Genomic DNA, 26,583 nt, shown 5'->3' with positions numbered 1-26,583 from the left:
TTTCCCAGCCTGATCTGGGAGCAATTAAGAGCTGGTTTATGGCACGGCGTGGGCAGGTGAGTTTCCCGGTGCACCACCATCTTCAGCGCCTGCCTTAGGCACCCAGGTCTGAAGTGTTTGCCCACACAAAGAGCTCCTGCTGCCTCTGGAGGGGCAGGCGGAGAGGGGACGAGTCCCAGTAGCCCACTGGGACAGGAAGGCGGCCACAGATGGGAGTGGGAGAAGCCCACCCACCGCCAACAGCGTGAGCTCAGCGTTGGCAAAGGCTTTCACTGGCACCTGCAAAAACAATCTGCAACTGGGGCTGCCAGCGAGGAGGAAGGAGCCGGAGCAGAAGCATCCCAGCAAGGCAGCAAGCGAGGGGGAGAGGGGCAATGCTCCGCACCCAGGGGGTTACATTACACCGAAAATAAAGGTGGAGGGGAAAAACAGTCCTAGGAGGCCTCTCTGGCGAGTGTTAAGTATGAAAACGCTTTGGTCTCGCCAGAGCAGAGATTCAATTGCGAGATACTTACTTGGCCTGCACTTGTACCACACGATGAGGTATTTGCCGGTTCCAGGGCACGGATCCGCGCCGAACAGCCGGCTATTGACGAGAAACTGGCAGCTCCGTCTGTCCTGGCACTCATCCAGCATCTTCTGCAGCCAGGGAGGCACACAGACACACACGAGAAACAGAGAAACAAAAGCACATCAGTATCTCCGCCGAAGGGATCGTCCAACGGAGACAAACTGGAGAATGGCAAAGCCATCCTCACTTCTGCATCCGTCCCCGGCAGGAGGCAGGCAACAGTGCTTAATGCAATGAGTACTGCAGGAGCCATGGGCTAGGAGAGGGCTAAAACTTGCTCTGCTTTAAGGAGCGCGATGCCTTTCCCTTTCATGCATGCAAAAGGAGGGATTTACACTGTTTTGAAGTATTTGCACGCAGTTTAACCGTAGTATAAGGCACCACTGTCCCAGGAAAAGCAGCTCTGGGGACACGGATCAGCCTTGACAGTTAAAAGCACAGACTCACACCCTGCCACCGCCATTCTGCTTTAGATTTCTCTGGAGATGCACAATTTCAACTGCAGCTTTCAAGAGAGCTCTTGCCTCGCTTACATAAAAGCTTTGGCAATTGCTGGTATTCCAATAATTGTTGTGGTGAGAACGCTGCTATACAGCCAACTTAGTCAGTTTTTAATAGGGCTCACTCCTCTTCCCCCATGACTATCGCGTTCCTTTTAGCTACGCTCAGCAAGGGCCTGCGAGTCGGAGGGTCCTCCCACTGCCGGCATTTTGGGTCCTCTCCCCTTTTCTGCACTGCCTTTCCTGTAACGCTCGCTCCCCACTTCCCCATTCATAACACTCTTAAAAACTCCATGTCGGAATCCACAGGGGCAAGACATTCTGTCTCCTGCTAGAAAATAGCTTCATTAAGGAAGATTAATGATTTCTTTTAACCCTATGGTCCTCTAAAGCAGGAGTGGGGGGAGAGAATATTATTAAGTGGGGCAATAATTAAGTTTTAAATTCAGCTGGATGGCTTAGGCGGTATTTATGTGCTGCTGTAGAGCCCCTAAAGCGCTAAAATTACCATAATGTTTGCCTGACACACATGAACCTGTCAGAGCATTTTGAGACCGCAGAGCGAGGTAATCCACGGGCCTCACTAAGTCCCTGCGATACAGAGCTGTGAATTCCAGTCCCAAAACAATTAATTTTCACCTGCAAGGAGGCACTGGAAAATCCTTTCTCAGAAATTCCCCCCTAGACTCCCCTGGTCTCTTTTGTCTTCTCCCTGTTCCCTTTTCTTACCCCCACCTCGATATTTGGGCTTTCCCACAATCTTATCCCTGTGCCATTAACATAAAGGCTGTTCCTTCTCTACCACACGCCACCCAAACCAATTTTCTCTCTGCCTCAGTGACTACTCTGGTTTTGAGTTCTCCCTGAACATAATATATCTAATCTTTAGCATCATAACTCTGAACATCACCCTCTGAACAAGAGGAACAACAGCTGTTCCAGTTTCAAGTGCAATTCGAAACTGCCTCATTTGCGGTTGCTCATAACTTCCTGAAGCTTTCACCTTTTGGGCTAACACATGCAAGAATTCGTGCCTGCCTCAAGTCTGACCTTTATTTTAAAGTTCAAACCGAGACGATTCGGGCCTCTCCTAGGGAGCAGAGAACATATGCTGTTGTTTTCTACTTACAAAGGTAATAAAATGCAGGCATCTCGTTTCCAAATACAGAAGGAAAGGCTCAAAAGTGAACACTGAAGAAGGTGCCTGGGAGCGTTAGCCCCAACTTGACCGTCACATTAAAATGCATAGAAACAGCATATTCTTTCCTCTAGGCTCATAAGGGTTGACTGCTCACTCAGAGTGTGAAATTTAATTCAATGCAAAATCCAATGAGTTGCAAAGGAATGTAAGCAAGGCCTCTATGCAGATACCTCATTTGATCTCAAAAGGCAGAGAACAACTGGAACAACTCTTGAATCACAGAATCACAGAATGATAGGGTTGGAAGGGACCTCTGGAGATCATCTCATCCAATTCCCCTGCCAGAGCAGGGTCACCCAGAGCAGGTGGCACAGGAACGCGTCCAGGCGGGTTTGGAATGTCTCCAGAGACGGAGACTCCACCACCTCTCTGGGCAGCCTGTGCCAGGGCTCTGCCACCCTCACAGGAAAGAAGTTCCTCCTCATGTTTAGGTGGAACTCCCTGTGCTCAAGTTTGTGCCCGTTACCTCTTGTCTTGTCGCCAGGCACCACTGAAAAGAGCCTGGCCCCATCCTCCTGACACCCACCCTTTAAGTATTTATAAGCGTTGATAAGGTCCCCCCTCAGACATCTTTTTTCTAGACTGAAGAGACCCAAATCCCGCAGTCTTTCTTCATAAGAGAGGTGTTCCAGTCCCCTAATCATCTTGGTAGCTTTCTGCTGCACCCTCTCCAGCAGTTCCCTGTCCGTCTTGAACCGGGGAGCCCAGAACTCCAGGTGCGGCCTCACCAGGGCAGAGTAGAGGGGGAGGATGACCTCCCTCAACCTGCTAGCCACACTCTTCTTGATGCACCCCAGGATGCCATTGGCCTTCTTGGCCACAAGGGCACATTGCTGGCTCATGGTCATCCTGTCATCCACCAGGGCTCCCAGGTCTCTTTCCACCAAGCTGCTCTCCCCAACCTGTACTGGTGCATGGGGTTATTCCTCCCCAGGTGCAGCACCCTACAGTTGCCCTTGTTGAATCTCATAATGTTCCTCTCTGCCCAACTCTCCAGCCTGTCCAGGTCCAGCCTTCTGGTGTGTCAGCCAGCCCCCTCAGCTTTGTGTCATCGGCAAACTTGCTGAGGGTGCACTCTATCCCCTCATCCACGTCATTGATAAATATATTGAAGAGGACTGGACCCAGTACTGACCCCTGGGGAAAACCACTTGTCACTGACCTCCAACTAGACTCTGGGCCCCTAATCACGACCCTCTGAGCTCCGTCTTTCAACCAGTTTTCTATCCACCTTACTGTCCATTCATCTAACCCACACATGAATGATTCACACACAGAGAGAAATCCTCTCCAAATCACCGCAGATCTGCAAGGATTTGCTGGTACTGGACAGCCATGGCTGTGTTTATACCCAAGCAGTGCTAAGAATATGGAGCAAAGGGAAAGAGGCAGAACCCCAAATGTTTTCTTTCCCACAAGGGAAGCTTTCTCCCCTCAAAGGCAGCGGACTTGGGTTCTTCGGTCAACAAACCTGTTCATAGCAGATGGGTGGGATTTTCAAAGGCCTTCAGCATTGCGTAATAGGGGCTACTAAAACCAGTGGGAAAACCACCTTGGGTTTCCGCACAGACTAAGGCCATCAAGAAGCCTCTTTGAAAAACTCTGTCCTTATGCTCAGCACCAGGAGCGAAGGCAATTAATTGCCAGCCTCAGAGAACAATGAACATGGGCAGCTTTCACATATTGCCGCTTTGTCTTGCTCTGCTGTAACTTTTGGCAGCTCTTGCTTACTCCGTGTATTCCACCTCCTGAGTTCACTTCCTGCAGGAAGCAAAGTAACACAGAGCCCTAGGGAGAAGTCCGTAACTAAATTAAGGAGCAAAAGTCATCTATGCCATTGTGAGACCATAGAAAATGGGAAGTGTTCTTGAGGCTGAATATGCCTTTTACGAATTGTTTTTAGCGTTTAGCTACAGTTTCAACTTAATTTGGTAATAGCCATGACTCTGAGAAGTTATTTCACGGGGGGACAGAAATCAATATTTCCTTTTCATTCACGTAATTCTAATGTGCCTCCCTCTGAAGGGCAACAATTTTTCTGAAAATATAAAAAAATTTAAGATTTCTGATTTCCTGCAGACTGTTTGAGTAGAGTCTTAGGTGTAATGAAATGTATCCATGAAGAGTTAAATAAGAAAATATGTTCAATGCTCAGTGAAATACATCAGGAAAAATGCAAATAAAATTAGCAGTGGTTGACTGTGCCATGTTCTTGATTAAAAATAAAACTCAAAGAAGTTACACCAGCCCTAACGTTAACTTAAAAACTCGTACATACAATTTTTACCTATCCTTGCATACACAGAAATCTTCTTTCCCACTGTTTTCATCAGTATATGCTATACACCAACATCTTCTGAAAAATTGGGCAACGCGGTGACTCTACAGAACATGCGTGACAAGATGATCTGCTACAGGTACTCCTCCCCTGCAGGTCCAGTGCGTCTGGTGTTTACAGGCATCCTTACAAACCCAGACCTTGGTTTTCTGGTCTCAGTCTCAAAAATCAAACTTCTAGGCAATATCAGAGCTCTGGCAGATGTCATTTCTGAAATATATTGGCAAATGATCAGCTAGATTAGATTGACACCAGGAAGGCTGTGAGTTTACTTGGTAGTGAGGGAATGTCCTGAGCTCACACGGCTTTTGCTTAATGGCTTGAAAAATGTGGGCAATTCATTCTACGTTTGCCTTGTTTTTCTGGCTGTCACTGTCAGCTGTGAAGGTGGGAAAACACAACCACAAAACCAAACAAAAAGAGGCGTACAAACAACCTGAACTTGCACAGAAATCGCAGCAGACACGCAGAATCATCCCTAACAGGGATATACAATCAGCTGTTTATGTCACTGCCATCTGGTAGACCCCTGACTAATGCCAAATAAAGTCGCATTGGATTAGATTGTATTATAAAAATCACTCCAACTGAAGAAGGTGGAGGAGGAATTCCTGTCTGGTATGAAAGGGGAGGGAAGACACATTAATTGCATTGTGCCATTTTATAATTGCGTTCCAGTGGTAAATCAAGCCTGAGGGCTGACAGCCAGCACCCAGGAGGGAAGTTGTGGCTGTTTAAACCCATTCCATTCTCTGGTTCATGACTGAGCTAAGAAGCTGCAAGATTTAGAGGAGATAAGAGAGCAAGAAATGTGAATTCAAGTAAAACAAACACTAATCTAACCCCTGTGATTTATGCCCTGGATTAATCTCATTGCGGTGACCCAGCTCTTAAAGCAAGGGCAGCCTCAAGCTCAAAACCATGTCTTTCTAGTGGGCATTGGAGATGAAACACATTTCTCGTGCTCATTTTGTTGTGCTCATTAGCTAAGTAATTGCTTGTGCTCATTAGATAACAGCCTTTTAAATCTGGGACTGGATGCGAGCTCTGCAAGAAGGCTGTCCTCCGCCATTCCCAAGGGTGCACTCATTTTTATTCTGTCTCTTCAAATCAGTCTTCAAGAAGCGCTTCCCCACACACTTAAAATAAACCGCAACTGAGTTTAACACCCAAGGCAATTAAACTTATCTCAGTTCTTAGTCCCTTGTAGTAGTTCATAGAGTCAACACACTGAAGGTGAAACTTCGGACCCATAGAAGCTAATGGTGAAACTCAATGGGAACTAGGATTTTGCCACAGGGCTGCTCTCTGTACAGCCTCCATCATCAAAGGAACATAAGGATGGCTGCAGGGCATGTCAGTCAGGCATGAAATTACACAGAAGAACCCCACTAAATAATTGCCCAAATTGCATGTTGCTGAGAATAACTCAGAGAGCAAACTGCATGAATGGGTCAGAGCTGTGTGCAGTTAAATGTGATTTGTACTAAGAATTTTATGCGAGAAGATACCAGTAATTTCAAAAAATATGATTGAGTATTTGTAGGTCGAATTCAGCACAGATATAGCCATTATGTTGAATTTACATCAACATATTTGGTGCACCTCCATGAGTTTTGCAATGAGAAGTAAATAAAACAAAGGCAGCATGAATTCTCCCTACAAAGCCATACAGTGCAATCATAGAATCATCTAGGTTGGAAGGAACCTTTAAGATCATTGAGTCCAACCATCAACCCAACACTGCCAAGTCCATGACTAAACTATGTCCCTCAGCACCACGTGACATCTTTTAAATACCTCCAGGGATGGGGACTCCACCACTTCCCTGGGCAGCCCGTTCCAATGCTTGACAACCCTTTTGGTGAAGAAATGCATTCATAACAGTGTCATGTCACATTTCTTTTGAATTTTGATACTGTTTTATAAACACATGAATGTTGGTATTACTTTAAAACACACTGTAAACTTAGTAATTTTAAGTTGCAAACTAACTTACAGGTCCTTTTTCCAATTATCTGAAGACTGCACATTCATCTCTATTCATTCATGCAACTTACAGAAGTCCATGGACCAAGAGGATTTTCCAAGGACCACCAGCAGGGAAGGACAGACTACACGAAGAAGTGAAATCCTTATTGATGGTTACCTGCCTATGGCTTCATCAGAAAACCTTCCCAGCCTGCTCCGTTAGCAACTAATTCAGTTTTGCCCAAATTATCGCAATGGACCTTGCAACATTCACAGCATAGTCAGGAGGAGGGAACTGTGCCCACATGTTTGGTGACTCACATTAACACGCCAGACTGTGAAAAAAAGAGCTGAAAACTGGGCACACATTCCCTTTCACCAGCTCTGCTATGGGAGGAGTAAGGGCCAGCAGGACAGTAGGGCAGGCAGCAGAGGGATGGGATGTTACAACACGACGGCCAGATGCACCAGAGCTCCTCTGGCAGAGCCTTAAAAGAGCCCAGAGAAAGCAATTCACAAAGAGCAGGAACATGCTCAGCAAATAGAAAGACCCGATAAAAGCTGCATCACAAATATCACCTAATTAACCATTACCTACATTTCCTAACAGTGGGAAACTTAATCTGTATGCGGGGTCAACTTCAAAGGGAGGGGGCGTCTAAGCTCAAGAAATACAAAAGGATGCATAACCAAAAGTCATGGGATTAAAGAAAGGGAAAGCTTAAAACACAAAGTGGAAAAAAAATCATTGAGAGCAAACCATTACACTGTCAAGCAGGGTCTTAGTGGCAATGATGGAAGCCCCATGACTTGGAAAGTTTAAATTTAGAGTAAACAAGGCATTAGGAGGCTTACACCCCGGGGAGCCGTCCTGCCTCATCAGGGAGACAGGCTGCACCGGCCACCTCTGCCTCCTGTGTCTCTTCTTCTGCAGTCCATACACGCTGCCCTGATGAGCTACTTCATTCAAGCCAAAGATTTCAAAGATACGACAATTTAGAGATTATCTATGACCTTTGCATCAAGCAGTTCCTCCACTTGCAGATAATTAGCTGGGGGAGCTGCTTGCCAGAGAGTTATATTTCCGCCTGGGCAAGATTCATGAATGAAGCTGCACTGGTTCTCTGATTTTTAAGAGCAACTTCAGGACTTCAGTAACCTCTTCTGGACCCTGAGCTCACTGCTCACCATCCTCTGCAAAGTAATTAATATAGTCCGACAAAGAGTTGCCCAAACTGCTCTTTAATTCACTGACATTTCTGTGACTGAAACTTCCCTCGTTCAAACTGCCTGTAAGCTGTGGAGATCTTCTCATACGCGATGTGACAAATGGCGGGTTCTCCTCCCAGTGGTACTGATGACCATTATTCTTCCTTTTTGTCATTTTCCTCCCTCCTTCCCCTTGACCATCATCATCTTGTAGACACTCAAAATCATGATAAAGGACCGTTTATTAATAAGTTTATATATTGCCAATACAGCAGGACCCTCACTCCTGTTAAAGCCACGTAGGGCTGTTACACCAGTGGGACCGTACAATATCCTGTGACTGGACGTGGCAGGAGCCACTGTCCTTGGCCTACCAAGAAAACCAGAGCAATTGGATCATTGTCTTCTATTTTGTATTTTACTCTTTCACACTGTTGATCCAGAACACTTGGGGAAAATAAAAGAAACTGTAACACACACACGCACACACACACACACCCCCACACACACACACCTTCCAGCCCCCTCGTTTTGTGATCAACAACTGGCCCACGCTTTGAAAGTCGCGCAGCTACTGGAAAGTTTATCTCATCTTTCATCAAAGAGGTCATCTCCCCTTTGCTTTCTATCACAGAAACCTTCCTGGTAGGTGCGAATAAGAAGGGGGGGAAGAAGGGTTTGGGGAATCCCGTGGTTAGCATGCAAGGAATCCGCTCCCTTTTGTACCGCTGCCTCACACGCTGCTGGAGGGGCAGCGGGAGACGGTGACAGCAAAGGTGTCCTGTATCTCGCTTAAAGGACAAAAGGAAATACCACATCAGCAGCACTAGTGATTCCTGTCACCAAGGACTGGTTGTCCCGGAGAGTGTTGAAAGGGACCCAGGCCACAGGCCATGCCTAGGCTCCCTCCCCAGAGTGGCTAATCTTTCCAAGGAGAGGCATGGCAGCTCCAGAGCACCTTCTAAGCACAGCTCCCCTCTGGAAAACAAGTCACACGGTAAAATATTGCCCTCTGAGTGCAGTTTTCTGCTGGTTTCAGTACGTGCATATATAAAGACAGAAGCTAGCCTACAGTTAGTCTTTGATAAATATCCAGGAGCAAAAACACCATGGATAAGTGCCTCTCCAGGGCTTTTTATTTGTCTTCTAGATAAGCTTTGCTCCAGGCTTTCTGTTTCCCTTCTAAATAAACTGTGGGTTTACTTTTCTGTCATTCTGCGAAAATTGCTGGTAATCTGCTGTAGAGTGTAATCTAGTTTTCTGGTAATAAGCCATAATTTTAGGCCAACCATTAAACATCCTTCCATACAGACCTTAAGTAGTTTATTTCTGAAACCAAGTGACATCAGGAATGCTGATCCAGGAAGGAGCGGCTGCAGAAAGCTTTATAAGCAAGCTACTCCAAACCTCTCCAGCTGAGCAGCTTCCTTCAAATATAAACGTGGCTCCATGCATTTTTGCAGGCACAAGTTGGGTATTGTGAGCTTGGCGAGGAGCGATGAGTTTTTTTACTAAACAGATTCACTTATCAGCAGGCACTTATCATTAGGCAGTGCAGAACACTTAACACTCCTATTTCTCCTTTGTCCTCTGTGCCAACATTTATGTGTTCCTATGAATAAGCACACACTGGTGCTGTATCCGTTTATCACCTTCCTTATTTCTCCAGAGGCAAGATCTCATGAGATGTCCCCATGGCAGGGAAATGCAAATGTATGCAATAGTGTGAGAAGTGAGACAACCACAGCAGAAGGGAGATGCTAAAGCACATGAGGATGGTCCCTAGCAGATCTCCTCGGAGTAAAAGGTGTTTCCATACGTTCCCATGTCACCCCCTGCTGTGCAGCAACGTAATTTAGCTTCTTCTCCATACTCACACTAAAGAAATCACACATCGGGGGGATTAAAAATGGGCTTGACAGACCCTATCTGGTTGATGTGGGACAGAGCAAAACTCCACTGTGAAAGCACAATGCACAGACTTACCAAAAACCTTCGAGCTCTCAGAATCGTTGGGTTGCATGCTCAGACCAACTGCACCTGCACAATTGCTCCAAAGGGGTAAAGGTAGGGTCATAGAATCATTTAGGTTGGAAAAGACCCTTGAGATCATCGAGTCCAACCATCAACCCCACTCTACAAAGTTCTCCCTTACACCATATCCCCTAACACCACATCTAAACAACTCTTAAACACATCCAGGGATGGTGACTCCACCACCTCCCTGGGCAGCCTATTCCAGTGTCTGACCACTCTTTCTGGGAAGAATTTTTTCCTAATGTCCAGCCTAAACCTACCCTGCTGCAGCTTGAACCCATTCCCTCTTGTTCTATTGCTAATTACCTGTGAGAAGAGACCAGCACCAACCTCTCTACAATGTCCTATCAAGTAGTTGTAGAGAGTGATGAGGTCTCCCCTCAGCCTCCTCTTCCTCCAACTAAACAGTCCCAGCTCCTTCAATCGTTCCTCATCAGATTTATTCTCCAGGCCCTTCACCAGCTTTGTTGCCCTCCTCTGCACTTGCTCCAGCACCTCAATATCTCTCTCGTATTGAGGTGCCCAGAACTGGACACAATACTCAAGGTGTGGCCTCACCAGTGCTGAGTACAGGGGGACAATCACCTCCCTCCTTCTGCTGGTCACACTATTTCTAATACAAGCCAGCATGCCATTGGCCCTCTTGGGCCACCTCTTGGCCACTTGTCAATTAGAACCCCCAGGTCCTTTTCTGCCAGGCAGCTCTCCAGCCACACTGCCCCAAGCCTGTAGCGATGCATGGGGTTGTTGTGGCCCAAGTGCAGGACCCAGCACTTGGCCTTGTTGAAGCTCATTCCATTAGCATTGGCCCATCGGTCCAATCTATCCAAGTCTCTCTGTAGAGCCTCCCTATCCTCATGCAGATCGACACTCCCGCTTAGCTTCGTGTCATCTGCAAACTTGCTGATGATACACTCTATGTCCTTATCAAGGTCATCAATAAAGATGTTAAACAGAAATGGTCCCAACACTGAGCCCTGAGGGACACCACTTGTGACTCGCCGCCAGCTGGATTTAACTCCATTGACCACCACTCTTTGGGAACGCCCATCCAGCCAGTGCTTGATCCAGCAGATCGTATGCTCATCCAGGCCATGAGCCGCCAGTTTTCCCATGAGAATTCTATGGGGGACAGTGTCAAATGCTTTTCAAAAGTCTAGGTAGACAATGTCCACAGCCTTTCCCTCATCCAACAATCGGGTCATCTTGTCATAGAAGGAGATCAGGTTCATCAGGCAGGACCTGCCTTTCCTAAACCCATGCTGACTAGGCCTGATCCCCCGCTTGTCCATTATATGACTTGTAATGGCACTCAAGATGATCTACTCCATGACCTTCCCTGCTACCGAGGTCAGACTGACAGACCTATAGTTTCCTGGATCCTCCTTTCTGCCTTTTTTGTAGATGGGTGCTACATTTGCTATCCTCCAGTCCATTGGGACCTCCCCAGTTAGCCATGACTTCAGGTAGATCATGGAAAGTGCCTTGGCGAGCACGTCTGCCAACTCTTTCAGCACTCTTGGATGTAACCCATCCGGTCCCACAGACTTGTGCACATACAAGCGGTATAGCAGGTCACTGATCACTTCCTCTGTAATTGTGATGACCTCATTCAGCTTCCCCTCCCTGTCCCCCAGTTCACGAGGCTGGGTGCCCAGGGAACAGCTAGTTCCACTGCTAAAGGCTGAGGCAAAGTAGGCGTTGAGCACCTCAGCCTTTTCCTCATCCTTTGTGACTATGTTTCCCTCTGCATCCAGTAAGGGAGGGAGATTTTCCCTCATCCTCCTTCTGTTGTTAATGAATTTATAGAAACATTTTTTGTTATCCTTAAAGGTACATGGGAGTTACAAATCATCACATACGCACACACACAGAGGACCATGCTAATGCAGCTTGTGCACCCAAATTAACATCTTTGCATGATCCTCCTTTAATGACAAAGACTTTCTAGTGAGCATACAACTCATCTCTCTGCACAAATTATGCGGTGTGGATAAACACCTTCTTACCTACTGCCAACCGTTTTCAATATACCTAAATGACCCTTGATACTCAATAATTTACTCTTCTGGGTGAAAGATTTTGGTCCTGGCAGCTGCTCTTCCTGACCTACAAGCAAGAAAAGAGATGGTTCAGCCACCACAAAGCTCCTCCTCACAGACGTCCTCTACGAAGGCAGGACAGTTTGCACTGCATGGGTGCCTTTTACCAGAGTCACCGAGGCTCCAGATGTTCCTCTTCTCTGTCCCCCATCCATCCCACCTGGCTGGGACAAGGACATTGCTCTCTCTTACTTCGCAGTCGGGAATACCCTCTACGGGACTCCATAAGGAAACTACAGAAGAGCCAATACCAGACCAGACTGTTAATTAACAGTGCTAGTGCCCCAAATTAGCTTCTATTATTAAAGGATGAGTGGGAATTTTCTACACTTCCATCTTCAAAATATCTCAAAGATGCTTCATGAATGCAGCACAAATCTCTCTTTCCATCCTGCCACATATCTCACGTGACTTGTGCTAACTCTGGGCTCCCCTGTTAAACTGAGTGGAATGTGGGGAGCGGAGGGAGCTGTTTAAAAAGGAAATCATGTCTGGCTTTCAACACAACTTTATTTTGCTGTTCTGATCTCTCCGTATTCGTGTGGCTTGATCTAGAAGTTACAAGAGACCAACCACATCAAAACTGAAATCCCAGTCTGAATGTCCAAATTCTTTGTGCATTTGGAAATCTCCCACTGAATCTGACATTATGGTGTCAGAATAACAGAAACGTGTAGTTTGGGGTCGCTGCCTTAATGTCTCAGACACGCTCTCCCAAGTGGTCTGCATTTAATTTCAAACAAAAACAAGTGACTAAAGCAAGGGATCCTGGCAGCCAACCACATCAGGCTGGATTAGTAGTGGTTGTCTCAGTGTAATCAACCCTTTCTTTTCCCCTTTTTACATAGAAACAATGTCTGAACTGGGCATTTACAGGGGAGAGAGCTTCTAAATGGGAATTAACTGTTACCCACAGGTAGTGTTTTCAGGGAATAGTATTAATTAGTGCCCCTTACACTCCCCCCAGGCCACTCTCCAGAGAAGCAGGAAGTTTATACAGTCATGGGTTTGATTAGACACAGTGATTTTATATACTTAATTTTGAAGGGTTTGGTTTGGCTGACTTTTTAAGTTAATGACAATCAGAACAAACATGCAATGGGTCCTGCCTATAGCAGCCATATAGTTGAGTTTCAAAACCACAAACATACACGCAATTTTCTTGTCTACAGCTTTCCAATTTTCCTACGTACACGCATTTCCTACTAGTGAGCTGCAGGCAGCTTGCCATTCAGCTTGTGGAGTTTCTGGCGTACCCTTCAGAGAGGCCTCACCCCCTCCAGGACTGAGAAAAAAGACAAGATTCATCTCTGGCATTCAGTCTCATCCTACCCTGGCCAAGCACAGCACGCTGAGGTATCAAAGTCAGATTTGGGGGCACCGAAGAGGCACTATCGATCTTCTCGAAAGAGACTCAGGAACTTGCCCACGGTCCTTCAAGAAATTTGTGGCAGAATGGAGAACATCAGCTACTTCCCTAGCACAGCTGCATCCCCCTAAATGGGTGAACAGGAATGTTCTGGTCTCAGTCATGTAACAAACGTACTGTACAAGAGATCTGCTGCAAGACTGCCTACAAGGAACACAGTTCGCAGTCTGATAAATAAGGAAGCTGTAATTACAAGCACTGTAAGTGTTGGAGGCAAAGCTAATGGGTAACACCTCTGAGGACGTAAGGAGCTAAGCCAGGCAGGTAAAGATTTCTTTTAAATCCCTTCTGCACATAAAACCATGACATGGAAAGCCAAAGATTACACCTTCCCTGTTCTCAAGTTCTTCCAGATGCCTTAAGTGGGCCACTAACCCGCAAAGGATGAGGCTAAGCACATAGCCTCACACGTATATCAATCACACTGGTAAATGAAAGGTTTCAAGTAAATTTTGCAGTAAATCAATAAAAGAAAGAAAGGGTAGGCTAGCCTCCACCAAAGTTTTCAGTTTGTGTTCTCCCACCCTAATAACACAACTGCCCCTTGTCTGTCATATTATGAACTTTCGTTATCCCATCTGGGAAAACCTTCCGCTGATAAGGACCGTGTCCTCCCGTACTACAATTCAATCATCTGTTGTGCAGTGGAAGTGTTATGAGGGCAGCTGCAAATCTGTTGGCTTAAGGGTTACACCACCAGCAAACACCAACCCTGTGCAATTTCTTGAGAATTTACCACTGACATTTGGAAGCCAAAGCACTCATATGGATGTAAAAAAAAAAAAAAAAAAAGCTGTAAATTCCTCTTAAAAAACCCTGGATGCAAGAGTGAGAAGTGATGTGGGAAACTCTGGCCTTTAGCCAAATTATTCACTAGCCCTGTAGGTTCATTAACCTAGTACTGCTATAAATTTCTATTATGAGATATTATTGATTCATAGCCATAAACACACTGGATACTTGAGATCTTTGCCCAAAAGTCTTCACAGTTCCAAATCCTGCACTTGGAAAGACTTGTTCTTACTTCAACATCTCTTCCACTCATCTCAACAACATCAGCCAACTCATGTTTCTAATTTTAGTTGTTCCTACTGACAGTTGAGTAACACTGGCGCTTTCCAAATAATCCTTTGATTTGCTGACATCACATGTGCTCTTGGGAGGATACCTATAGTCAACATTCCCTATACAAATGGACAGAGCTGATTCACTACTGATGCTTGGGAGATTACAAGCTTAAGTGATGTATGTTGGTAGATGCCCCATCCCTGGAAACATTCAAGATGAGGTTGGACGGGGCTCTGAGCAATCTGGTCTAGTTGAAGATGTCCCTGCTCATTGCAGGGGGGTAGAACTAGATGACCTTTAAGGGTTCCTTCCAACCACAACTATTGTATGATTCTGTGGTCACTTACAATGGCCTAAGAGCCAAATGAGTTAGAAGACGTAACGAGGATTCTCTCCTGAAACAGGATCAGTTCTGAAGTAAAAAGAATGCCACAGCAACCTCTGAATCTGTTGAAAAAACTAACCAATGGGAAAGAAAACTGTAAAGAAAAATAATCTTTGAACCCGATCAAACATAATGTGGTCTTGCAGTGTAATTCTGTTTCAACCACATTCCTTAACTGTTACTGACTAGCGTTGCAGCAAAATTAAGGAATTTATCAGCAAAATCTAATTCGGGGTTGTCTAAACTACAAATATGAATTTTCCACTAAGCTGTGTGAGATGTCAGTGCTCCCATGCTGGGTAGCACTGTTTAATGCAGGTCTCTGAAGCACCATCACAGACAGCTGCTGCCAGGCCGAGGAAAGATGAAGTCCAAAATGAACAGATCCAGTTTAACATGGAATACCTGAAGGGAAGTGCCAACTGAACAGGCGACATCTTCTTTAACTAAAGTTGCATAGGAGTGGGGATAGCGAGAAGGACACATCTGATGACTTGGTACAATACGGCCATAAAAAGAAGACTGGATGCTGATGGTGGTTCTGTGAGGACATCTCAGGGAGACATATTCTCCATCGCAGGCATGGTCAGTGTAATTCTTTAGTACTTGCGATATGTAACCTGCAAGAACCATGACAAAAACCATCATTAATGAAAGGCAGTTAATATTTAGGTGATTTAACAACAGTGTAGTCTAAAAAACACACCAATAATGAGCAATGAGGGATGCAGATTTATTACTCATCTCACACACGTGCAAAGGAGAGAGAAAATGACATGACAGGTGGGGAGGCTTGGGGATTTGGCCGTCAGCCATGTTATATATCCTTAGTGGAAGCCATATTCAGACGCTCCAAGCTCTTAGCCCAATGATACCACTTATTTATATTGACATATCTGTCAAGTTTACAGGAAATGCAGCTAAGCCAGAGTCATCATTTAGACCACGTCTAGATACTGAAGGCAATTTTTGGTCCCCCAGTACAAGACAGACTTCAATAAATGGGAGTGAGTTCAACAGAAGGCCACCAAGATGGTTGGGAGCTGGAGCACTTGCCCTGTAAGAAGTGGCTTGTTCAGCCTGGAGAAGAGACAGCTACAGGGAGGTTATCAAGGAGAAGGAGCCACGCTCTTCACAGTCGTGCATGGTGGGAGAATGAGAGATAACAGGCACAAGATGAAAGAAGAGAGTTTCAGACCGAGTATATGGAGTTACTGCAGGGGCAGTCAAGCAGTGGAGCAGGTTGCCCAGAGAAGTTGTGCAGTATACATCCTTGGACATTTTCAAGACCTTACTGGATAAAGACCTGATTAACCTGGTCTGACCTTCTAGTTGACCCTGTTTTCAGCAGGAGGATAGACTGAAGTCCCTTCCAACCTCACTTTTCCTGTGAACTTGTGATCATAGGCAAGAAAGACCCAGACACAGAGCCACTAAGGGGAAAATTGGGGTAACAGCTGGTTGTGTGAGGTCCTATTGCATAATGGCACACCAGTCACATTTTTCTCTCCCTTCACAATACACCATTTTAATTCTTCTGGTTGCACCTTCTGTTCTAGGCCTTTAACACAAAAGCTTTGCTTTTTCTCCAGTTCTGCAAAGTTTCAATCTTTTTAGAAGGAAAACAGTATGCAGAACCAAATCTCTGCTTGTTTGTTAGAGAATGACGTTATTCACGATAATAAAGTAATTAACAAGAATAAAGCATGAGGACAAAGCCTCGTTAAAGTTACACTGAGTTAAAAGGGTTGATTGCAGTCAGGTTACCATGGCAACTGCCAAACAAATCCTGATTTCGCCACGCTTGCGCATGAGGGGAAACCACTGTGGTGCTGATATAGAGACATCTGTGCAGGCAACTCTATAGCATGTCCCATGCCAGCGTCAGCCACAGTCCCATTCAACCCTACAGACTTTCTATCTGTAATGAGTTTGGAAGTCCCCTTCCCTCTACTGGCCACCAACACAAGTCTACCAGCAGCAATCCCACAACGCCCTGTCCCTGTCTTCCTCTACATCTTAAGAAAAGGTAGAGGAAGACAGGGACAGGGCACTGTGGAATTGCTGCTGGTAGACTCTTTTCTTAAGAGGTGGAGTAGAGAGAAAAGACAAAACCATTAAGAGAAACAAGTAATCCCTGGAAAAATTCCTAAAAGGGAACCTGGTGTATATCTTAGGCTTGTTTTTTAAAAACGGCTAAAATGTGACTATTCTCTTGGTGGTCCATAATCATAGAATAATTTAGGCTGGTACCTCTTGAAGTCATCTAATCCAACCTTCTGCTCAAAGAAGAGACAGCTTAGACCAGGTTTCCCAGGGCCTTGCCCAGTTCTAAATATTTCCAAGGATAGGGCCTCCACAACCTCTCCGGGCAACCTGTGCCAACGCTTAACAACTTTCACGGTGAAAAATTTTTTCGTTACATGCAATCGGAATTTCCCATGCTATGACTTTTGTTTGTTCCCTCTGGTTCTTTCATTGTGCATTTGAGAGAAAAGACTGGTTTCATTTTCTCTATACCATTAGGTAGAGTAAGGCAGTAATTAGATCCCACTCTCCTTATTCTTTACTTCTAGATTAACAGACCAGCTCCCTCAGCCTCTTATTATTTATCATATGTTCCACAAGCCTTGCCTTCTTGGCAGCCAAAGGGACTCTCTCCAGCTTCTCAACATCTTTGCTATACTGAGCTTGGCATGCAGCTACCCTTCATTGCTGCAGGGTGCACTGCTTCCTCACCTTCATCGTCCTGTCTTCCAAGTCACGATAATGCACACAGGGAAACACAATTCATGCAGTTGGAGAGAATTCACATGGCTTGCCCAGAATCATTCCCATGTCAACTATAGCTATCCTTGTAGGCACATCTGTAGGGTATATTTACTCCACTAAGTTAAACGCTCCCAGGGCCTTTTCTCTGTCCCTAAAGTCATATCCAGCAACTTCCTCTTACTCTCCAAAATAGTATGGCCTCATCCAGAGCTTTTACTGGGAATAGTTCTTCTTCCATACCAACACTGAAGCCTAGCTCAGGAGTTGTGTGAAAGAATACTGGTCCGAACAAATTTCAAGGTGTCTAAAACAGCTATAATTATTATTCTTAGAGAAAACCAACACACAGTAATTTCGCTTCAGCTCTGAAGCTGCTGCTATGAGGGCTGGATTCTCTGATTTCTCTGAATTTTAGTCTGTAGTTCTTATTTAGCATTTCTGCTGCTACAGTGCCTCAAGGTGTGTGCCAAATAGATATTTACTGAAATCAACATATTAATTTCCAAGTCCCCAGGGCAGCATTTGCTTCTATGAAAAAGGCTGAGGCACAGCCCCAGTAATTAGAGTAAGTGACAGGGCTGCACCAGATCAGGGAACAGCACTGTTTAATTTAGTGCCTTTATCTCACTTGTTCAAGGAAGTGCTCTGGGGAGAAAATAAACTACTGGAGTGCAGTTCCTTTCCCAGTCAGTAGAATATGTGTTCCGTGTGATGCTGTACACTAATTCCTGGAGTCAGATCAGCTCTTCTCCCTCAAAAGTAAGGCAACCGTACAAGATGGGCATCAGGAAAAGCAAACTACAAACAAAACCAGAATATAACACAAAACATTAAACCCCACCTTCCACACTGTTACTCCAGCGCGTTAGGACTTTGCGTTAGGACTTAGCCCTGAGGCTGACCTATTAGGGAGCCTGAGAAATACCACCAAAGCGTAGTCAAGACTCTACTGGCTCCTCCCCTGTCAGAACAGCCATCCTACAGCATGCCTTTTATATTACCAATTCAGGATCAGGGAAGGTCTCAACCCCTGCAATTAGTGCAGATCACTTGTGCAAACAACTCCTTCTTCTCGTCTTCCATCAGCAATCTCAAAATAACTTGAGTTCATTCAAGCTCAAGATATTGAAAGGATTGAATGCTTTGATGGTGAGCGGCTAATAATAAAGCCCAATGTCTGAAACATCTGGCACTGACTGCTGTCAGAGAGAAGATACTGGATTGGGCATGGGCATGATCAGGGATGACACGATGCTCTTCAAAGAGTAAAACGAAGTAGCTGTAGAGAATTAATGCTCTTTATTTTCCTCTCTAAGCGTGCCAGATTTGCGCTACATTCATTGATAGTTCTTCTGAAAGTGTTGGCATTTCTTTACCCATTGATTCATGGTTCAGTAACACCCAAAATCTGAATTGTTTTCAGCATCCTTGCTGAATTTTTGTTAACAAGTCTCCAGTGACCTTTTGTACCACTACTTGTGGTACTAGGGAGGGAACTATTGGGCTGCTCTTTACTGAATGAAATGCATAAACATGTAGCCAATGCCAAGTATTTGAGGACTTCAATGGCACTTGTGTACCAAGGTAAGAAGCACTTGATAATTACATGAGGAATAGCTTACAGAGCTCATTGACTCTTTCCTGGCAAGCATGAAAAAAAAATCTCTTTTGGATGCTCGCAAGAAACTATTTTAGTTTAGTAAAATGATGCAGCAGATCACCAGTCAGCTATTCACAGACCACAAAATATGACAGTCAAGAAACTGAGATGATAAAGGTATTATCAAATGATTTTATTACTCCTCATCGAGTATCTTTCTCTGCACTATTATCTGGAATATAAGCTACAGCCTTACAAGTGGCCACCCCAAACAAAGATAAGGCAGGCTGTTATTAAAGATGGCCAAAGACATTTGGCACTCCTTTCTTCATCTTCAAATTCTGGGATGGGAAATCACCATTGTCAATCCAGGAACTGAATGCAAGGAATTATTTGAGGAAAACATCCCAGCTGTACTGCCACAGTCAGATCTACTCTATTTTGTCATGGTTCATCTTGGAGTGGAAGTGACATAAATTCTCATTATTTTATCAGGAAATTTTTTTGGTGGTTCACTCACTTGCCTGTCTAGGGAATGCATTGTTAAAGCAGGTGGTAATTTGAGCTTTTCTTTAAAAACACATATTTCTGCTTGAAAGCATGATAAAAGCATAAAAGAAATCTAAAGCATTAAGCCCACCAAACGTTTTTTAAAATCTGAGATAACAAAAAAAAAACCTCTAAACTTTTGGGTTTAGCAATTCTCTTTTTTCAAGATTGTGTCAAGGACACAGAATCGTTGCTGGTGGACATCCATACTCCCAAATTAAACCAATGTATAGGAATCAAGTGCTAAACAACTCCTCAGTTCAAAAGACCAATGTCATTACCAAAGCAGTGATTTACGTTCTGAAGACAAAATAGACAACCAAAAGAAGCGCCTCACAAAAATGACAGATCATTTTTTTCCCCTCTAATGAGAAGGAAATGTTCCTTTCAAACACCATGTGCAATTAAGTTTTCCATAGTCCAGAGTTTGACTCCTATCAGTCATCAGCAATAACTCTTTGAGACTCCCAAATACAACCCGTAATGCTGACTGTAACTCTATCCCACCCAGCTATGTCAGTTCCCAAGAACCATTTTCACCATCGCCCCTCCAGGGAATTGTTGCTTAGTCGTCATCCAACAGCCAATTCCAACCCTTGACACATATGCAGACTAGAAAAAAATAACAGTTTCACACAGAATATCTTCATTTTACAGGTCCTGTAAATCTAAACATCATCTTTTACTTACTGTTATAGAGTTATAACCTTGCCTTTTTGAAAACCCTGCAACTCATGGAGTGGTTCACAAAAGCAGAGCTGATACGAGAGCTTTCCTCCCAGCCAGATGTAGGGTAATAGTAGATCATACAAACACTCATCCATAGATCCTATTTAACCATGGTTGTCTGGAAGTGCTAAGCCCTCTTTTCCTGCTTCCAGTAAGTACGGTTCTAGTTTTGCTTGACAAGACACAGAGCAACACACCAGCTCGCCAGTCATCAGAAGACAAACTTCAACTTTCACCAGGAAACGTCTCTGTGAGTGTGTGTCGGAGGAATAGAGACAGCCACAACAAAACTAACTCGTTGTACAGTTTGGATATGATCCGAAACTTCTAATAAATTACAAGGAGACTCAAAGGATTTTAATGGTTCGTGAACTATTACACAGAATTCAAGCCAGAGTTTCATTAATATCTGCACTGAGCTATAGCTATAGTAATGTCTTCTTAAAACATCCCATTTTGAGCTTTTGTAGTTACAAATATGAAAGTGCATACATATAATTGAGAAAAATCAACATAACGAAAAAAGAACATCATACTCAGAAACAAGCAATTTCCCATTATCTGAAACACACGAAGTCAGTGCAATTAACTGTGTCAGTGAATAAAACATTGCCTTGCTCCTGATTGACACCGATTCTTTAATTTTTTAATCCCCTTGTTTTCCAGATCTACATTGTTTTTTCAATGTCTACTGTTATTTTTTTCTAGTTTCCTCAGCTTCCTTGCAGATGTTTTTGAGGCTGTAAACGTGAAACAGAATTTCTTCCAGGAGAGGCCTTAAACAGATATTTTTCTGGAGCTCAGACTACCCCTAAACCAGACTGGTTTTCAGACAGGCTGTAGACCAGAGAATTTCAGCTTGTTCTTTGTATGCAGAAGACCGATACTCATAACATCTCACAGAAACGGCGCTAAACCAGTGGAACAGAGTGACACACCGCGAGGACAGGCAAAGAGGGCTGAAACGCGACCCCGGGCAAGGCTCGAAGCCAGAGCAAGTAACTCAATGAATGCATTTCATACCAGGCATTACTGATAATCCTGTGGTTGTAGTAGTAAAAGCAGCTCTCTCAAATCACAGAGCAGCCTAGTACGGACAAGTAGGGTTTGTTTTGCTTTGTTACTAATACTGGAGATTAAAACTTGCTATTACAAACCTTCTACAGAGAGATTTGCTTTCACTTCAGCTGCTCCCCAACCCTTTCACCTTTCGGATACCATACAGCACTGGCAAAACTTGAACAGCTTGTAAGCATACTTGGGAAAATATTTTTATTTTAAGTCAACAGTTCTTTGCCCACTATCTGATCTTCTGTGGGGCAGCTGCAGCTCCAAGCAAGTATCCAGTGTTAACTTAGAAAAACGGCTTTGAAATGAGAGTGAATGTAGAACCGCAGCTGAGTGCCAGCATTTCAAGGCTAAACAAGGTAAGGTTTTGTAAATGCTGAAGAGTATTTCATAGAGTAAATGCTGAATAGCATTTCATAGGTCTCCCTGGGTTTGCATAAGGATGAGAAGGTAGTGGAAACTAGACTGGTGAAGGCTAGGGGCAACAGGAATAAAAACACGGTAGTTTCCAACTCTGCAGGCTTGATTCTAACTCAGATATTAGTGAGGATTATTGCTAATTATTCCCTTAAACTTCCTAACTGTAAACTCCTATAGAATTTCATAAAAGGCGACAGCTCCTCCACAGACTGTTGGAATAACTCTGGTGAATTTAATACGCAACTCCAACTGCAAATATTTTGGGTCTAGAACTTTACAGAATTGCTCTAAAAATTCAATTTAAAAAAAAAAATAATAATCTTGTTTGTTATTTGACCATCATCTTAGATGATTTTCTTTTAATGTCCCATAAGCCTATGGGTTTTTGAAAACTTACTTGTTTCTAAAACAACTTTTTAAAGCCCTTATGGCTATAGAGATCTTTTTTTTTCCCCCAGTCTCTGAAGCACCCATGCCAGTGCTTCACCACTCTTCTGATTAAAATTTTTCTTCAAATAAGTGGTCAGAATTTCCCCTGTCACAACTCACGTCTCTTGTGTTTTTATTCTGCGCCTCTGAGAGAAGCCTAGCTTTGGTTTAAGCATAACCATTTTTAGGAAGCAGAAGGAAACACCCGGATACCCCCTCAGCCTTCTCTTCTCCAGCCTCCCCTCCTATGCCATGTGCTCCAGCCCCAAAGCATCCTACCGGCCCTCCACTGGACTCCCTCCAGCTTGTCAGTGTTGCTCTTATCTCATACCGGTATCATGACCTGTCATTCAAGGGTTTGACCATCCAGTTTCTCTAGATTTAAGGAATTTTTAAAAAACTCTTATTTGGCTGGCTGTATGGTTGCAGGCAGGCAGCGACGATTTTGAAGGCAATTTGATGGTGCGGAGAATTTGGCTGGAAGGAACTGCACCAGGGCTTCACCAGCTTGCAACCCTCTCTCCAGCTGTTTACTCCTGCTCAAGTATTCCAGATCAAAGCCCCTTCCATTGATCTGTGTGCACGTGCGTGTATGGGGTCTCAGTGCCAGCACCCGGAGTCAGGCCACAGGTCAGAGGGTCCGCGTGTGCGTCCTGCAGCGACCAGACAGACAGTCTGTGTGTTGGCTACAGGAGAAACCAGGAGGTCCAGGCCAGCTGTGAGAAGCCTGGGGGTCAGGGAACCAACAGAGAGGCTCGTCTGCATGGGAAGCGTGGGAAGTGATTGGAGATGAGAGGACCCACGAGCCAGCTATTGCATGGAATGCCTAAGGCCAGTTACCAGGGGATCCACGTTGTATGTCTGCATGAATGCTGAGTCTTTCTGCCTGTGTTTTTCTGCACGGCCAGACACATGCGCACCTCTCTAGCGGGAGCAGGTGCTCAGCATCACTCCTGCCTGGACCCGGGCACACAGGGCTGTCGCTGCCTTGCCTCTATCAGGCTACCAGATTTGGCAAGTCCTAACACTTCCCACTGAAAATTCCATGTGTCTGTGTACACGTGTGTATATATATAAAATATATTTACATGCAGACATACACCACACACACATATGTTAAAAAACAAAACAAAACAAACAACTTTTTGCAGAATATTTTACCTAATTAAGTTGCAGGAGAAGCCTGAACCTCACTATAACAGTGGAGTTTATTTTTTGCAGCGCTAAATTTCTTAGCACACTTAGTTAAAATAGTGTTATAGCATTATAAATATTAATACAATATATAATTAATATGTTAGTGTTACAGCATTATAAATATTAATAGACATTAATGTCTTTAATTGTAAAAAGTACAACTTAGCATGCATTAGTATGTATGTGTCAATTACATAAAGTATTTTGTACGGAGCACAATCATATTTATAAAATATATCTTACAGCATAACCTAAAGATAATTACCAGGTCACCTTGGGAAGTCTTATGGGGTTTGTTCAGTACTCAGAGAACGAGAGCTATAATTTTGAGAGATATTTAGTGTATACTTCTTACAGCCCAAAAAGGTCACTTCCGCGCACCGTAGACAAGCTAGGCGCTATTTCATTCTAGAGACAGAGCTGCGGTTAAGTGTTAAGGTCACCGCTTTACAGCTGAAGGAACTACATGGGTGATACTTCCTAAGCAGCTTCTGTCCACTCTTTCCCCTTGGCTCCCAAGCAAGTCCTTTCCAAAACGCAGCCATCACACAAATAAATCACAGCGCTGCTCACCGTGGCCTTGCTATTGCACTGTAAGTAGTGATGAAGAGCTCACACCACAGGGGTCGTCTAGCTCTTCTAAATTAAGTTATAACAGGTTTATTTTACTGACAGGACGACAGTTTTCTCTGTGTGGTTTATATACAAGGGGTTTTTAAACAGCAAAACTGCAGTGGTATAATTAGGATGCCATAATCATACCTATATCATTTTCTGTAGTGGTGGTTATTTTCTTGCATAACCGCCAATGCACCTTTGCTGGTAAACTTCCTCATGTTAGGCAAATTTCACTGGTGTTCTTCTTGATTTCCAGTTCCACAATAAAATCCTTTTGATCCCACCCCTTCCCATGACAATTCTTAGGGAAAACAAATTTGGGCTTGGAAATCAGCGTCATTATAAACCTAACACGCACGTGGAAAGACCCTAGCTAAGAAAAAACAATCCCAAAGCTTGGCATCTCCCAGGCGCTGCAGGCAGCGCTGCCTGCAGTGAAGTTTAAGAGCTCAAACAGGATCTGTCCCCACACTCGGCCTGCGCCCAGGGCATGCTGATGCTCAGCCTTTCCTACAAGCATCACTGGGTCTTCTGGCAAGAGACTGACAGCCCTTCTGCACCTTCTGGCCTTGTCACTAAAATTGCTGAAATCAAATCTGCGCCGTTTCTCAAGGGCCAGGGACCAATTTATTCATGTGTTGCTAAAGCGATTAACCGACGCAATATTCTTATGTAACAGGGAAAGGAGGCAGGATTCACACACCTCCCTCAGGACGTGCTCTGAGCTCACTGAACATCTCACTACTTATTCAAGAGGTCGTGAACATTTGACGGCGATCAACATCTTAGTCCACCTCCACCTAACCCATGATTTAAGATAGGGTAGGGTAGGGTAGAGCAGAGCAGAATAGCATTTGCCCTTCCATGGCTTGTGCCGTCAATCTGCAGTCACTGTCACACTTTCTCCACTCCCAGGGGAGAAGCACTATGTAAGGTTCTGCAAGGCACCTCTTTATCTCCATCAAATCCCTTCTTGGGCCCTCCTTAGCCATATCACCCACAGAGAAGTCAATGCTGGTGAGCACAGTGCCCGACAGCAGTCTTCTGGTGCACCCTCGTGCCCAATGAATGCACCTTTGGTTTTTTCCTCTAGTATTTTGAAAGCACGGGATTTACCTATCAAATAAAATTCAGTCCCAGATCTTCTCTGGAAATAGGAAATATTTGGCTTCTGTCATGAAAGCAGCTGCTGTATATCAGGTCTCTGGTAGGGTCTGTGACAGCTCCTTCGCGTCCTCATGCAGCGTGACAATGAGAGACGGAGCACCAACCCGGGAAGGTTGGGGACTGCCCAATTTGACCAAAACACAGATTTTCACCGTCGCAAACACAAGGGGAATGGTTTGTTCCTGTATTAGAAACATGCAGCAAGGGAAATACAAACCAGACTTGCCATAACCACGCGCCTCTGCAGAGCTACAGCAGCAGAAGGGCCTGAAAGCAGCCTGGCCTTTGCCCACAGCTCTACTGGGAGTGACAGGGAAGTACCCTGTTACCGCCCAAATTAAAAACAAGGTTTTGCAGAGCATATCACCCTGGGACAATGAAAACAGTTATTTGACCACACAAGCGACAGACAAGACTTTATGTGCACTGACCAACTCTTTAAGCAAATCAAGAACTAAGCCATGACAATCTGACAAGGGCTAAGAAACACCAACACTAAATAAACAGGTTTCTGCCCATTCGGAAGAACTTACCGTGACAAGACTCTGAGCACAGAAAGATGGCAGCTTTGTTTAGACTATGGCAAATGGCAGGAGGGAAGGCAAAGTGCATAACCCTAAGGGAGCTGCTGCTAAAGCCATCACAAGCAGACACGAGTGGTTCGCACACAGCGCCAGAAGCCAGCTCTGGGACCTTCAGAGAGACCTACACACCCCTGAAAAAAAGCAGATTTCAACTGGCAGGTCAAAATGCTGAACAGTTCCTGTGATCCCAGGGAGCAAATCTGAAATCCTGTTACCTTGCATGAAATAATACAGCGTGACTTACATGTGCAAACACCATCTTGGTAGCAAAGCGTTCTCCTACAGGAAAATACTTCCAATCAGGTTGTAGTCTCTCTCGCTGATTTTAGCAACCACTTCAACGCTCCAATGCTCATTTTTATTAGAAACGTTTTTGTATTGCAAACTGTGCTATTCAAGGCCTCCCTCATTTGATGTTGTGTAATAAGGCAATTTCCATGCTCAAGTAGGTCAGATCATTCCAGATTGCTTTGCCACCTGGCAACTTTTCTACTGTAGAAGCAGGAATTTTTGGGGGGACAACGACAAATTCCTGTCCGTGGTGGGAAGGGCAGCCACTGCTCACAGACATACGGCGTGAGCTCTACTGAGACACAGCAGAGAATCCACACTTGCGATTCCCCTCCAGACTAGAGACCT

General features: G+C 44.6%; 1 protein-coding gene across 1 annotated transcript in view; it reads right to left on the bottom strand.

Moving 5' to 3' along the window:
• Window positions 1–26,583, bottom strand: part of EVA1A (eva-1 homolog A, regulator of programmed cell death) — a 216,797-nt gene that overhangs the window by 142,373 nt on the left and 47,841 nt on the right. The window contains exons 2-3 of the mRNA XM_074582008.1: window positions 15,217–15,431; window positions 516–639 (exon numbers count right to left, since the gene is read on the bottom strand). Coding sequence (XP_074438109.1) covers window positions 516–639; window positions 15,217–15,431 — 339 coding nt within the window. The remainder of the gene's footprint in view (window positions 1–515; window positions 640–15,216; window positions 15,432–26,583) is intronic.

Source organism: Larus michahellis, chromosome 3, assembly GCF_964199755.1.
Source record: "Larus michahellis chromosome 3, bLarMic1.1, whole genome shotgun sequence".
NCBI lineage: Eukaryota > Metazoa > Chordata > Aves > Charadriiformes > Laridae > Larus > Larus michahellis.
Note: the sequence above shows the minus strand (reverse complement) of the source record. Positions and strands in the feature narration are given on the sequence as shown.